Here is a 15,080-nt window from a genome sequence, read left to right as displayed (position 1 = left end):
CTCCCATTCCAGGGAACCCAACACTCTCTCTGGCTTCCCTGGGTGCTGGGCGTGCACTCGATGCAGGCAAGATACTCACTTGTGAAAAGTAAAATTATTATTATTTTAAGACAGAAAAGCAGAGTAGATGCAAGGAAGCCCCCAGAGCAATGTATCTAGAGTCAAGGGCATCTGGAAGCCTCTCTTTGTGCAGTGATTGCTGCCCGCTTCCTCCCTGAGACCTTCCCCCCAAATCAACCAAGCTCCCTAGCACTGCAGCTTTTGAGCCTGCTATCCCTACCGCCTGGAAAGCTTTTCCTTGGCTGGTGAAGCTGAGGCCTGTCCAGATTGCTACACCTCCCATGCTATAGCTTCACAGTGCACCCGAGGACCTGATATGACCCTGCAGCATGTCACTCGCTTGTCCCTGATGTGCCCTGTGGGTTGTGAGCTCCCTGGGGCTGCGGAACATACTTGGTGTTCATAGAGAGTCAACCTGACATGGGCAAAAAGGAGGAAGAGAGAAGAAGGCAGCCTGGGCCCCAGAAAAGGTAGCACTCATCCAGGTTGGAACAGCATCGTGGAAGGGGGAAGGCCTGACTGTCCCCCTGTCCACCTCTGGCGGTTTGATCAAGGCTGGACACTCCAGTCCTCTGACTGCTCCCTTGTGCAACTGAGGAGTTGGATATGGTGTCTGAGTCACTGGCCGTGACTGTCAGACTTGGCTGGGAGGATGAAGCCACAGACAGGACTCTGCCCAGGTGGGGTGCCCAGGCACTGGACCTCCTGCCCTAAATAATCCTAACTCGATTCACCACTAAGGGAGATTTATGATGCTGTGAGTTTTGAATGCTACCGTGAATATGAAGCCATTTATCTAAAGACAAGCTCCCCTGATCCACAGAAAGACGCCTCCTCGCAGCAAATGGCTCTGCTGTCCCCTGGCCAGTGGCTTGCTGTCGGCCCTAAATTAATGGAGAGATTATCCTTTGCATGAGCTACTGTAGCAAGCCAGAGGGTTATGGGGGTAGGATGAGGGGGGGTGTCAGGAAAAGGCAGAGTCACATGACGAACAGAGGCCCAGCTGGTATACGGGCTGTAGGGACTGCTGGACTGACCGCCCATCCTTACCTGAGCCAGCTTTTCTATGGGTGCAAAGAACAGAACTGTAGGGGCAGACCAGATCTGGGATGGGACTCCAGCCCCTCCTTGCCTCACAGCACGACTTGGGGCGAGTGATTTCAGTGTATTGAGCCTCAGTTTCCCACTTTGTGAAATGGGCTGTAAACCAGCTCATAGTAGGGACACAGGACAAACAGGTGACACTTGGGATGTATTAGGGACGGTCCTCAGTGTCTCAGCTCCCCCGGACCCCAGGCTAAGAATTAAAGCTAAAGTCTCAAGCCAGGTAGGGAAATGCTCTACCACCAAGTCACACCCCTTTTCATTTGGAGACAGACTCTTCTTAAGTTGCCCAGGCTAGATTTGAACTCGCTCTATAGCCCACGAAGGCTTTGAATGTATCATCCTCTAGCCTTGACTTTCTGAGTGGCCAGGACAGTCTATACCCAGTTTGTGTGTGTGTGTGTGTGTGTGTGTGTGTGTGTGTGTGTGTGTGAGAGAGAGAGAGAGAGAGAGAGAGAGAGACACCCTTGTGCCTTTGGAGGTCAGATCTCAGGTTCTTGACTTCCACATTTTTTGAAACAAAAAATGTTTGTCTTGTCATTTGCCCCCGAGCATACTGGGCTAGCTGGCCCTAGAACTGGTGGGCGGGGTTGTCCTGCCTCAGCCTCCCATCCCACATCATGGGCACTGAGATTTCAGTTGTAAGCTCCACCCGGCAGCTTTACATGGGTTCCGGGGATTTGAACTCAGGTCCTCACACTTGTGCTATAGACACATTACCCACTGAACCCTCTCCCCATCCCGGCACTCAGTCTAAAGAGGGTTTTCCTGGTCATTTCTGGAGCTCTTGATTCACAGTATGCCCTGCTGGTCTGTGGATCTGTTAGAAGGGGCCTGAAGAGCCCAGGGTTGCTAGAGGCTATTTGCAAGGGGGGGGGCATCCCATGGAGCCCACAGGAAAGGAGATAGTGGTCATCACGGTGAGCAGATTATTGTCAGATGCATGCTAGTTCACTCAGCCACACTGTCTCAAAAGCCACTGCTCAGAGACGCATCATCTTTCCGGAGCCCCCACCTCCCTTTCTCTTCCTGTCCTTAGATGTCCCGGTTCCACATGGACTGCCAGAACCTGCTGACCCAGCTCAGCCTGGGCAAGGCTGTGAAGGCCAGCCCTGGGGACCAGTTGCACCTCCGACTCCACTGCTACCTGAAGCGCCTGGCTTCTGAGTTCCAGACGGAGAAACTCCTGGCCATGAAGCTCCAGGTGGCCTCCCTGAGCCGGCCTGGCCTGGGCCAGGAGGTGTGGGAAGAGGCCCAGGAGCGGCACCAGGAGATCCAGAGCTTGCTGAGGAAGGCACTAGCCTACTGCCCATGCCCAGAGGTTCCAGCTACCCAAGTGGCACTCATAGACCGAAGCAGGCCAGTGGCTAAGGGTCAGGGTCTGCCTAGAGAAGTGGGTTCCAAATGGGACAGGTCTCTACAGGACTCTCTGGCTGTGGATCATGTGTTCAAATCCCAGCGGACCCCTCAAGGGGAGCAGAGCAGAAACATGTGGGCAGGCCTGCTATCCCCAGAACCTGGCCAGTCTGGGGACACTGAGGAAGTCAGGGGCACCCCCAAGCTCCCCGATCCCACCCTGGAGCGGCTCCTTGCCTCCCTCTTCTCCTGGCCCCACCTTCCCAAGCAGAGCAAGGCCTCCCGTCCAACTGGGGGAAGCTTTTCCTCAGAAGGGACAGGATCACAGACATCCCTGGAGGACTCACCCCACACAAGTCCTCCTGCGTCCCTCTAACTGGACCTGAACCACCACACCAGCTCTGGGGGGCTGTGACAGGATTGACAGAGGGATCTGCAGAGCCCATGCCACCTCATCAAACATGGCCATGGTGCAATGTTAGGACCGCCTTCTGGCTCCAGAAAGCTCCAAGACAATGGATTGTTACCCACACTGAACAGTGCGTGTGGGAATTAGAATCCAGACTCAATAAAAGGAGTTTTTTTTGTTTTTGTTTTTGTTTTTGTTTTATTGAGGGTTGAGACTGCAGAGTCTCATATGGCAAAGCTGGCCGGGGTTACCTTGTCAAGGAATTGTCCTTAGGCAGCCCAAACTGCCACTCACTTGGATAACAAAGTAGTGGGCAGGGCCTCTTGTCTTGAGCCCTAGATTAACAGACCCTAAAACAAGGACTTTGCATTTGGCAGTGACCCCAGGAGCCACCGGGAGGAGGATAGGCAGAGGGAGGGAATTTAAGAGCATTTGTCAGGCAAGTTCCATCCAGCTGAGGCCAATCAGGAGACAGCAAGGACAACAGCTGGACTCTTGAGACGCCCGTCTGAGGTGGAGCATCACAGCATGCATACTCCCAGGAGCTGACTCTGGTGGGCAAAGGGCAGCAACCTGGAGGGGAAGAAACTGATTGATGCAGAGTTCTCCCCAGGGACCAGGGTCCCCAGCTCAGACTCAAAGAACCACACCAAATCTTGTCCTTGCGATCCATCGACGCCCCAGGGAGTGTTACCTCATCTCCAATCCCACTTTCAGTGCCAGCTGTGCTGAATCATCAGGGGAAACGGTGGAGGGGGGGGGTAGTACAGTCTTTGAAAGCTGGTGAGGGTGGGTACAATGAACAAAGACTATTAGAGCTACAGCACCTAGCTTTTTACAGGGCTGCATAGCGCCCCCTAGCGCCACCTTTAAGCACTGACATGCTGGAACTATTCACAGGGCTCTAAATCCGGCTTCACTCCTGAGATGGCCTCCTGGCAGCCCCAGCTGACTTTCCAAGCCCTGAGAGAAGAGTAGGATAACTATTCTGCCACGAGTGAGGATGAGACAGGGACAGAGAAAGCCTGAACAATGCTTGGGAAGATGAGGTGCCTCAGGAGACATCTCAGCCCCAAACAGCTTCAAGAATCTTCTCTAAGACTGTGGATTTCTCTAAGCACAGCCTGAGGTCTGCCTGCTTCAGACCCACCAGTAAAACTGATTGTAAGGAAGGATGCCCAGGGACTGGCATCCCCTCTGTAGACACACTAAAACCAGGCTCTGAGCCTGGGGGAGGCTGGAGGCTGTACTGGGGCCACCTGCTCCGTGTTTTCTAGGTGGTTGCGGTCTAGTCTGCTGCTATCACAGATCGCCATGGGCTGTATGACTTACAAACAATGGAAGTTTTTTGGATTGACAGTTTTAGGGACTGGGAAGTCCAAGATTAAGGGGCTGCCTCTTGTGAGAACCACCTTCAGTGCAGGTGTCACCTGTAGATGGAGCTTATGTGAAGAGGGGGAAGGGCCAAACACATCCTTATGAGAAGCCCACTCCCACGTTAATCTTGAGGGAGGACAGCATGCACCCTTTTGACCTTTCCACCTCCATCTCTCAAGTTTCCAACACGTGAATTTCAGGGGACTCTGGAAACCTAGGGTGGTTCCCTCGGGAAGTTCTTGGGGCTCCAGACTCCAGGCAGCTCAGCTTAGCATTCCTCACCCAAGCCCTGCATCCAGAAGGCTGAGGATGCTCCAGGAATTTGATCAGCCATCTCCATCCAAGCCTGTCACCCCAGAGGGGGGCCTAAGGCTCTTAAGCCGTTGTTACCATAGCAACAGCATCCAGCCAGTGGAGACCACAGGCTTGGTGCAGGAAACCTGGGGAGAAAGAATGCAAACTGCCTTTAGCTAGACCCACAACCACTGCTGGGAATGAGGACAGGATGAGGGAGGGGGGAAGGATGGGTGAGCCTAGGATCGTTAGGTAGGAGGGGCCCCCAAGGTCTTGCACATTCTCCTGTTTCCAAAAAGGGTTGAACCTCAATTACTGACCTGCTCACAGCGGCTCCTCGGGAGAAGGGGCATAGACATAGAATATGGGGGAATGATATTCAAAAACAAAGGAGGGGCTGGGTAGATGGCTCAGTGGGTGAAGTGCTTGTGAAGTTCTTACTGTGCAAGCATCAGGTCGCCAGTGTGGCGTGGCAGTACATGCCTATCAGCCTGAGCAGTGGGATGGAGGAGACAGGCAGGGCCCCAGGCTCACTGGCCTGCCAGCCTAGCTGAATCAGTGAGCTCCAGGTTCCGTGAGAGACAGAGCAAGGTGGGGACGTCCACGTATGGCCTCCATGTGTACAGGCAATAGCTCTCAAGTGCACGTGCGTATACCCGCAAGAATTTAACAATAAAAAAAACGAGGAATCAGCTGGTGTCTCGGTTGCATCCAGCTTTGTGCTGAGATCCTTAAAAACTCTGCAAGTCTGCTCAGCTGACCGACTGCATCCCCACAGCCCTGTGGAGTCGGCATCAATTTCCTATCATTTTCCAGAGGAGGAAGCCAAGACTTCTTAGGGGCATAGGGATGTCTTCTCTGATGTGACAGCAAGTGACTGATGTGGACCTTACATGTGACACTGATCTGATTGCTGGGTGCCGGTGGCTGTGGGTTTGTCTCTTTTGTGTTCCTGTTGTCCTTGGCCATAAGCATGTGCTGGGAGTCCTGGTTCTCTGGGCTGTACTTACACCAGGACCTCTGGTGGAACAGGAGCAGACCTAGAGAATGGTTAACCATGAGGACCTGAGTTGAGTTGACTGCCCAGGCTGCATCAGTCACAGGCTGTGTGTCCTTAGCTAAATGAAGTACCTCTCTGTTTCTTGGTTTCCTTACTTGTAGATTGAAAATTGCAGGGCCTCAGAGGCTTGCTGGGAGTTGGCTTGTGGGAATTCCTCAGATAGACACTGGAACATAGTAACTGCTCACTAAATGGTAGCTAGATGCATAGCTTTGGCACCAGCCCCGCCAGCCCCTGTTATTGTTACCTGGAATATCCAGGAAGCACTCTCTTCAGAGCCCCAGCAAAATCCCCTACTGACTCCCCCAACTCTGTCTTTCCAAGTCATGTGGCTTCCTGTGTTTTCTGAATCCCCAGTAGGCTCTTGAAGACCACAGGGACTTAATTTATTGGCAAGGTGGAAACATGGCAAAGAGTTCCCATGCATGTGAAGTAGCCCCGTGGCCACAGCTTCAAATAGCAAAGCCTTGTCCCCAGAGGCTGCTCTGAGAGATGGAGGCTGTGGTGTTCCTCCATGGGACTTTAGGCAAAGGTTTATAGCCTGCTGTGGGGGAAGAAAAGTGGAGCTCATACAGACCCTTAAGTAGGCCAGCGATGTGACCAATTACCCCACTGTCTCGGGGCCCCTTTCCTGCCCGAGGAAACGGGAGGCTGGGGACAGCTGAAGGATCATAGCCTGAGATGTCAAAGCAACCCTGGGCAAATGGCTCCTTATCTCTGATAGCCAGACTCCCTTATTTATCAAATGGGTGCTCTGGATTGGATGGAAACCCTTTCCACCTTGGGAAACACAAAGCTGTGGCCTTGAACCCAGGCTCCCTAGCCTGGTGTTTTCAGTAGAAGGCTACTCTCCATATTCCCATCTATCAAATGGGTTGACAAGCCTGCTGGGTCAAGACACTGATATCTGGATCACCAAGCTCAGCACTAAGCCTTTCTGTGGTAGTAAAAAATTAATTGGAGGTCACAAACCTTTATAATAAGCCTTAGCCAGCACTAGAGCTGAGCGGATACCAACCCTCTGAGCTACCTGGTCTATTTCCCAGTCAATAGCCCTGAGCTATGACTTGCCATGGTCCACTGGGCCCCTCTTATCAGACTGCCCAGCCCTCATGGCCAGTTCTCACCATCTCTTACCCCACGGAATCATCTTCTCTCTCCTCTACTTCTCTCCTCATGGGTCTCTGTCTCAGACTCTCAGACCCTCAGACCCCCCCACACACACACACACACACTTAGGAATGGAAGCCCTGCCTACCTCTCTTCTATCCAGCTGCAGGATGTTGGCATCTTTATTCGAGGAACAAGGTTACAGAGCCTCATTTGGGGTGTGTGAGGATCTCCTTGTCCCTGGGGGTGACCTGACCTTGGGGGCCAGTGTTTAGCATTATAAAGCACAGCAAATCCCAGCACCTTTCCTTTCTGCAGCCATCAGTCCTGTGAAGGGGCAAAGCTTTGAGTGTGATCTTGGCAGAGGTGGGGATAGAGACAGGACTGAGCCCAGAAGGAAACTGAGGCCCTGCACAGTGCTTTTCCACGTGGCCATTTCCTCATCTGATGTTCACTTCAGTCCCGATGGTATTGCAGTTATCCTCTGAGACACTCCCATTTTCCAGACAAGAAGGTGGATGTCTGGATAGGGAGACTTGTTCAAGGGCAGATATCTGTGAAAGGGATGGAGAGAAGGGAGCTGGGACCCACATATCTGAGCAGTGTGGCATCTGGGACAACAAGGAGCCTGACAAGAGAGCGCCACCCACTCTGGGGTAGTCAATACTCACTCTGAGCCCACTAACTGCTCACTCCAGATGTAGAGGGGACAGCTGGTCCGGGTCAAGGCACAGTCTGCCCTCAAGAAATAGGGCTGTGCTGTTCCCAGGGGTTGTAAGCTGGCTCCCTGCCCAGGACAAACCGTCCAGCCCAGAGCCCCACCCTCACCCAGCTGAAAAATAGCGCAATACATGTGAGCCAGCAGGACCCTGAGGACAGCAGCACCCCGGAGGCTCGGGTGACTCTGGAGGGGGAACACTGACCTCCTCAGGCCTCACTGTCCCCATCCACGAAATGGGGGTGTGATGCTGAGATAGACTCAGAAGCACCCAGTTGGTCTCCACACCTGGCCCCTGGCTCACAGTTCCGGAACCCCGGCAGGTCTCCAGAGGGGATGAGAGGGTCTCTGAGTGTGAATGGAGAATATGATCAACAACCCTTAAAAATCCCGTCTGTGGACCAAGGAAGACAGAGGGGCTGAAAGTCACACTGGTCACTCACAGCCTTTGGCTCACCAGTGAGAGCCGCCTTATGTGATCTTTGTAAAGAGTCCAAGGACTGGGTCAGGGAAGCTGCACCAGTCCTTGGGAACAGAGGAGGATGGAGAGCCCAGCTGGGCACAAGGCTTTCTGCCTCTTGGCTTGCCTTGTTCTTTCCATAGCTCCCATCATGACATCCCTCTATACCGTTGTAGTTGGCCTGTACGTACAAGTGTGTTCCCAAGTTCTGTGATCTGTCTCGACAAAGAGATGAAGCCCAAGGAGGGGCGTGGGGTCTCCAAGTCACAGATCAAGGCAGGTGATTGGCATCCAAAGTTGGAACTGTCCTGTGAGCCCAAGCTGGTGGCCTACGTCATCCAGCTCTGACTCTAGGAAGACAGGACCACCCTGACCTGAGTTGAAGAATGCCCACCCAGGATCCATCAGAGAACTGGTAGTTTATGGAAGAACCCTATGGCTTTTTTTTTTTTTTTTAGAGAGAAATCTAGTGGACTGTGGTGAAGGACTGACCTTCTGAGGGAGTGGAGGCAAGATGGCAGGGTGGCCTCTGGGTATTGTCACTAGAAGCTCCCTTCTTCCCTCCCCACCCTCCCTCCCTCTCCACATACTAACAACTCATTCTGGCACGGAGGAGAGAAACGGCATGCCCCTGAACCTCTCCAGAACTCTAAACACACAGTAAAAATAGAAGGAAAACTTACATGAAAACATCATTAAATAGCCTTTTAAAGATGGCGCCGACCTGTCCAAGAACAGAACTGAGCCCAGTTGCTGCTGAGTGGCTCTGGCTGCTTCTGACTGCAAGAGACAGGCCATTGTACCATGCCCAGAGACTCAGGTTTATAACAGGAGGGGCACATACTTCTCCTCCTCCTCCCCACTCCCCCTCCCCTCCTCCTTCTTCTTCGTCGTCTGGTGTACGCCAGTCTCTAACTCATGTCTAGTCCAACTGCATCCGCATCCTAAGTGCCATATCACAGGCACTCACCACCGTGCCCAGTTTTATGCAGCACTGGGGATCAAATCCAGGGCTTTGTGCGTGCTAGGCAAACTCTCTCTACCTGTGGAGCCTTGTCCTCAGCCTCGCATTAGCCACATGGGCATTGCTGTGCAAAGCACTGGGCAGAGAAAATTGCGAAGGAGATGGAGTTGTCTCAGCTAAGGTCTCTGAGGGTTTGGTCCATCGTGGCGGGAGGCACGTTGGAGCAAAGCAGTTGACACCTCCGGAGCCAGGAAAAGCAGAAGCACGAGAGTGGGCGTGGCTGGGGATGACACGCCCCCAAGCATGCAACCCCAGGGACTTCCGTCTTCAGCTAGGTCTATTTCCAAATTTTCCAGAACCTTCTAAAACAGCACCTCCAGCAGGGGAAGCAGCCATCAAACATCTAGCCCATGGAACCATTTCAGCATCATTGCTGACGCTGTGATGTAATACCCCAGCCAAAGCAACCTGGGAAGGAGGATTTATTTTAGCTCACGATTTTCAAGGTACAGCCTGTTAACAACAACGGGAGTCACGGCGGCTGGTCACATCCTGGCTGGTCACATCCACAGTCGAAAGCAGAGAGAATGAATATATAAGGTTTTCAGTACTCTCTCTCCTCTTCACAAAGTCCAGGACTCAGCCCAGGAAATTGTGCCTCCCACAGGGTGTAGGGTAAGAGTGGGTCCTCCACCTCCATCAATCCTATTAAGACACCCCCTCTCCCAACAGACATGCCCTCCAGCCAACCGGAAAGCCTGCTGCACAGCCTTCATTGTGATTCTCTTCTCAGGGGACCCTAGACTCCGTCCAGGTGCCACTTGAAACTGAGCATCATCACCCGCTGCTACGGGACGTTACCAGCCTTGTGCCGGATGACTCTGTGCTGTGCACACAGTCTTTAGCTCTGCCAGTAACAAGGCCCTGAACCTGTTCTCAACCGCGACAGAAGCTTCCCCACGGCTTTGTAATAAATCATACAACGTCGCTTTCTCTGAAATACCAACTGGGAGCCGTCCAAACACACAGCTCCCAAAACAGCTAAAGCGCATGGTTTTGTCACTGGATAGTTCGAGACTGAAGGAAAAGTCTAGTTAGACATAGACTTAATCTTAGGCCTAACCAAATGTTTATTAAATGGGAGGTTAACTTTGAGTTTACTTGTGAACTAGTAAGGTGACTGATAAAAGGCGGTGGCTCTCAATGTGTGGGTTCCACATCAGATATCCTGCATATCAGATATTTACATTATGATTCATAACAGTTCTAAGGTTACAGTTATGAAGTAGCAATGAAGTAATTTTATGGTTTGGGGGTCACCACAACATGAGGAACCGTATTAAAGGGTCACAGCATTAGGAAGGTTGAGAACCACTGCCCAAAGTGACAACTTGCAGAATGGTTCCAGACTATAACTTTCAAATATTAATTTTGAATTAATTAATTGAAATTAAAGCTGGGGGAACCTTCCTTTTATTATATGGGTTTTCAGAAATATTCTTATTTTAGACTTTTTTTTTTTTTTTTTTTTTTGGTTTTTCAAGACAGGGTTTCTCTGTGTAGCCCTGGCTGTCCTGGAACTCACTCTGTAGACCAGGAAGGCCTCGAACTCAGAAATCCACCTGCCTCTGCCTCCTGAGTGCTGGAATTAAAGGCATGCGCCACCACTGCCCGGCTTAAATTAATTTATTTTTATTGTGTATGTGTGCATAGGATGTGTGTTGCCGGGTGCACATGTGCCCTGGTGGTGGTCAGAGGTCAGCTTTTAGAAGTTGGTTGTCTCCTTCCACTGAGGGTTCCTGGGATTGACTTCAGGTGGTGAGACTTGTGGGGCAGGTGCTCTCACTCTCTGAGACATCTGGCCAGATGTTCTTAATATGAGATTGATAAATGTAAGCTCTTTACAGGTCCAGTGTAAGTTTTTATTAAGGCCATTACAGATATGGAAATATAGATGTATATCTTTATGTTAAATGTCCTTCTCATAATGGAATTTCCAGGAGAACTCAGTCCTTATAAAGAGTAGCTTTCAAGACTTGGTAAGCTTACCCTGAATGTAATAGGAAAGAGGATTATTATTAAGTCCTATCAAAAAAGAGAGAGCTAAAGTCTAGCATTTAAAGGTGACTAGAGTGTTAATGTATGCTTTTGTTAAGTGCTCAAAAGTTTTCTAAGCTGATTTGGCCAGGCAAAGTTAAAAATGTAAATGTAAAATATGCATTTTTATACTGGCCTACATTTAGAGAGATTTTTTTTTTTTTGCAGGGCTTCTGGGTTTTGTTCCATATGTAATGACATATATTTTTGTCAGTGTGGAAATGGACTAAGTTTGCAGCTGGAATAATAAAGCTGTCCCTCAGCATTGACTGATTGTTGGATAGATTGTGCATTTTGCTATAAATAATGCTATGAAGGTGGATATTTTAATATCTAACTTGGTGTGTATTTACATTTTTAAATCATCAAGATCTCATGTTTTAGTAGATCTATTATAAAGTGATTTTAGCGCATTTAATTCTATATATCCGTGGTTAGAAATACATGGAGTGATGAGTCTGAAATCTACTCCATGTATTTACCATGTGTATGTTTGTGCACGTGAGCGTGCCACACCCCATGTGCCAGAGGGAGGCTCACAGGAGCCACTTCTCTCCTTTCACCACGTGGCTTCCAGGAACCAAACTCAGGTCATCAGGCTTGGTGGCAATCGCCTTTGCTTTCTGAGCCACATTGGCAACCCTTTCCCTATATAATACCAAAGCTCACAGAGGTAAAAGCTCACAGAGGTAAAAGCATGTAAATTTGATGTGTGCAAAATGACTAGTAAGTGCTCTCTTTTATATGATATGTTTTATATTTGGATTTTTAACACATAAAAGAGCCAAGGAAATTCCCCCTGGAGTTTCTGCCATTATTAAATCAGTGCTGTTTAGACTACAGGCTCACCATGTAGGCAGGCCTCCTATTTAAATCCTGGTCCACATCTATTCGCCTTGTCTAAAGACGTTCTGCTGTTGTGTCTATGGGTGTATTGGCACATCAGAAAACAGGTCCATTTGTTGTCACTAGCGCTGGCCCTTGCATTTACATGTCACTACAGCAACAGTGGCTCCTCTACCTGTCCAGGGTACAAGTGTTCCCCTCTGTCAACTCAGCTCTCTACAATCTGAACCAGGAGAGAACCCTTTACCAAGCCAGTCTGTTCCAGAGGAGACTTGCTTACGGTTCCCAGGCCCCGCTCCGTGTGTTCCTCATTGTATCCTGACTGTTCTCTTGAAGCAAGGATAATTAGACAGGCCCCAGCTTTGAGCACTCCAAGCAGCGCTTCCTAATAATTAAGAGGTATTAGACACTAGTCACTTAGGGAATTATGTCTGTAAACAAGCAGAGAAGCTGCAGGCTAGTTTTCCTTAAATATTTGCTCCTGTTGGTTGTATTTTGGTAAAACTGTATCACTGTTGTCTGGTAACAGTCTGCAGAATTGCAGCTGCCGTTTTTTACTACATAAGCAGTATGTGTATGTGGGGGTGGGGTGGGGGGATTGTTTTCTGACTCTAACACATCACCCATAAAACTGACAGAGTTAATTCTCTTGGTTGACTGCCAGAACTTGACAGAAGACCCTGTCGCTGAAAACACTGCACATTTTGGTTATAGGACTCGCAGAAATCAAGACGGTTCTTTTCTGGAAGCCTCGCCCCTGAAGCTAGCTCTCACGGTGGCAGAAGGAGCTACGCAAACTGAGAGAACACTTATCACCAGTTCTATCTCGCTGGAAAGCCTGTGAACCAATATAACAACTGGCCCACCAAGATAGCTTCAGAGGTGCAATGGTGGCATGTATATCTTGGGGGCAACCAATAGATGTGTGATTAGACTCATGGCCTGCTCGGTAGGACAGAACTCATGCCTGGGACCATTAACCAAGCCAGGAACCCCTGACTGGAGAGTCATAGACCCCAGAATCTATAACTACCATTTAGCTAAATTAATATAGCTCCCAACTGCCTTCTAAACACTTATCCTTATGCCCATAGATAAATACAACTTCCCCCCTCCTCATCAAAGAAGGTGCTTGCTACAGCAGATAGAAGCTATTGTAGAGATTCCACAACTGGTCATGATGCACAGAACAAGTAACTCGGGGTGTGAAATCCCAAATGGAACTTGTACATTATCCTTATGCCTAAGGCTCAGGGAACAGCAAAAAGAGAGGGCAGAAATCTTAGAGCCAGAGGATGGAGATGGTGGCTTGCTGCAAGTGTGTCTGCTGGGTATGACAGGGGAGCTGTGTATAGACTCTGAATAATATGGCTGCCTGCATAAGACCACACCAGTTGGGCTGGAGAGATGGCTAAACAGTTAAGAGCACTGACTGCTCTTCCAGAGGTCCTGAGTTCAAGTCCCAGCAACCACATGGTGGCTCACAGCCATCTGTAATGGGATCTAATGCCCTCTACTGGTGTGTCTGAAGTCAGCTATAGTGTACTCACATACATAAACTAAATAAATAAATCTAAAAAAAGAAAGAAAGATCACACCAGTTGGCATAACAGCATGGATGGTGGAGAAGGGGGAGAGAGAGGGATAGAAATGATGTCAATATAGTGTACTCATTTATGAAGTTCTCAAAAATTAAAATAAATTCAAGAACAGACTCCTGTGAAGCCTGATATAAGAGTTATTCTACACATCCTTGGCTGCTTAAAACATGTCATAAGGGTTTATTTGCACCCTCTCCTTGGCATCTGGCTTTTACCACTGTCCTCCAGGAGGGTAGCAGGAGGATCTGAGCTGAAGGCCAGCCTGGGCTACATAATGAGACCTCATCTCAAACCAACAGCAGAAAGAAACTGAAGCTGCTAGGCTGGTGTGGTGACACATACCTCTAATCCTGGCATTCAGGAAGTAAAGGCAAGAGGGTAGGTTGTTTTCAAGGTCAGCGTAGGCTCTGAAATGAGACACTCTCGCCCCAGTTAAAACCTCTATACATCAAAGGATCTTATCAAGAAAGCAAAAAGAAGGGATAGAGAGATGGTTGGGTGGTTAAGACCACCTGTCGCTCTTGCAGAAGACCCAGGTTCAGTTCCTAGCACCCACATGATGGGTCACTACTTCCTGTAACTCCATTTGATGCCTCCTTCTGACCTCTGTGGGCATCAGACATACACAAACAAGTGTACATGCAGACAAAACACTCATACACACACACATAAAATAAAAAATTTAAAAATGAAAGTGAAAAGACACTATGTAGAATAGGACCCAATATTTGCAGATAGCACATGAAATGAGTCAATTGTCTGGGGCCCACTCAGAGAACAAAGTGCTGACCACACAAGTCTGACTGTAAAGGTGGAAGGGAAAAGCCAGGTCTCCACAGTTGTGCTCCAACACACACACATGCACGCATGCACACATACACGAATACAAAAGTCTTTGAAGACTTCTTTAGCCAGGGTACATAAAGAACTGATACAGCCAGGCAGTGGTGGTGCAGGCCTTTAATCCCAGGACTTGGGAAGCAGAGGCAGGCAGATTTCCGAGTTCGAGGCCAGCCTGGTCTACAGAGTGAGTTCCAGGACAGCCAGGGCTACACAAAGAAACCCTGTCTCAAAAAAACAGAGAGAGGGAGCGGGGGGAGGGTTACAATAACAAATGCAGACGATACCACATGTGGGAAGGTCATGAAACAGAACCTTTAGATGCACAATGGTGCAGCTGCTATGCTTAGATAACCCTACAATCCCACTCCAGGAACTGGGAACAAACAGGGAAAAAGAAAAGATAGTTTATGCAAACTGTGCAGCATTATTCATAATAGCTAAAGGCAGAAGCAACACAAATATCCAGAAAATATGGATACACACACACTCACCATCCATATTTAGAGAAAGAAACAATGTCCTTGTTTATTTGAGGCTGGGTCTCATATCCCAGGCCAGCCTTGAGCTTACTATGTAGCCAAGGATGACTTTGCTTTTCTAATCTCCTTACCTCCCTGGAACGGACATGTGCCATGGCACCCAGAGCTTAAGGAGATGCTCAACCAGCTCAACCTACTGAGCTACACTCCACTTAAACGGGAGCCAAGTTCCGATGCACGCTGCAACTCGGGGCAAACCTTATGCCGGTGCAATGAACCAGATACAGAAGGAGGACTGTTTG

General features: G+C 49.5%; 1 protein-coding gene and 1 long non-coding RNA gene across 3 annotated transcripts in view; one reads left to right on the top strand and one right to left on the bottom strand.

Annotated features, from left to right (window-relative positions):
- The window catches only part of D630003M21Rik (RIKEN cDNA D630003M21 gene), a 47,397-nt gene that overhangs the window by 31,073 nt on the left and 1,244 nt on the right, over nucleotides 1–15,080 (top strand). The window contains exons 14-15 of one of the 2 annotated variants that reach the window (NM_001131021.2): nucleotides 2,204–2,523; nucleotides 12,570–12,737. In NM_001131021.2, coding sequence (NP_001124493.1) covers nucleotides 2,204–2,523; nucleotides 12,570–12,699 — 450 coding nt within the window. In that variant the 3' untranslated portion in view covers nucleotides 12,700–12,737. Of the gene's footprint in view, nucleotides 1–2,203; nucleotides 3,110–12,569; nucleotides 12,738–15,080 lie in introns of those variants that run through there. The other variant, NM_177657.5, reaches the window with a different exon arrangement.
- On the bottom strand, nucleotides 3,120–6,849 carry 1700060C20Rik (RIKEN cDNA 1700060C20 gene). The gene is made up of 3 exons (NR_036606.2): nucleotides 6,798–6,849; nucleotides 4,589–4,746; nucleotides 3,120–3,502 (listed from the first exon to the last, which is right to left on the bottom strand). It is a non-coding gene; the product is annotated as an RIKEN cDNA 1700060C20 gene (long non-coding RNA).

This window comes from Mus musculus, chromosome 2 (assembly GCF_000001635.26).
Source record: "Mus musculus strain C57BL/6J chromosome 2, GRCm38.p6 C57BL/6J".
NCBI classification, from domain to species: Eukaryota; Metazoa; Chordata; class Mammalia; order Rodentia; family Muridae; genus Mus; species Mus musculus.
This window is presented reverse-complemented; position numbering and strand designations above follow the sequence as displayed.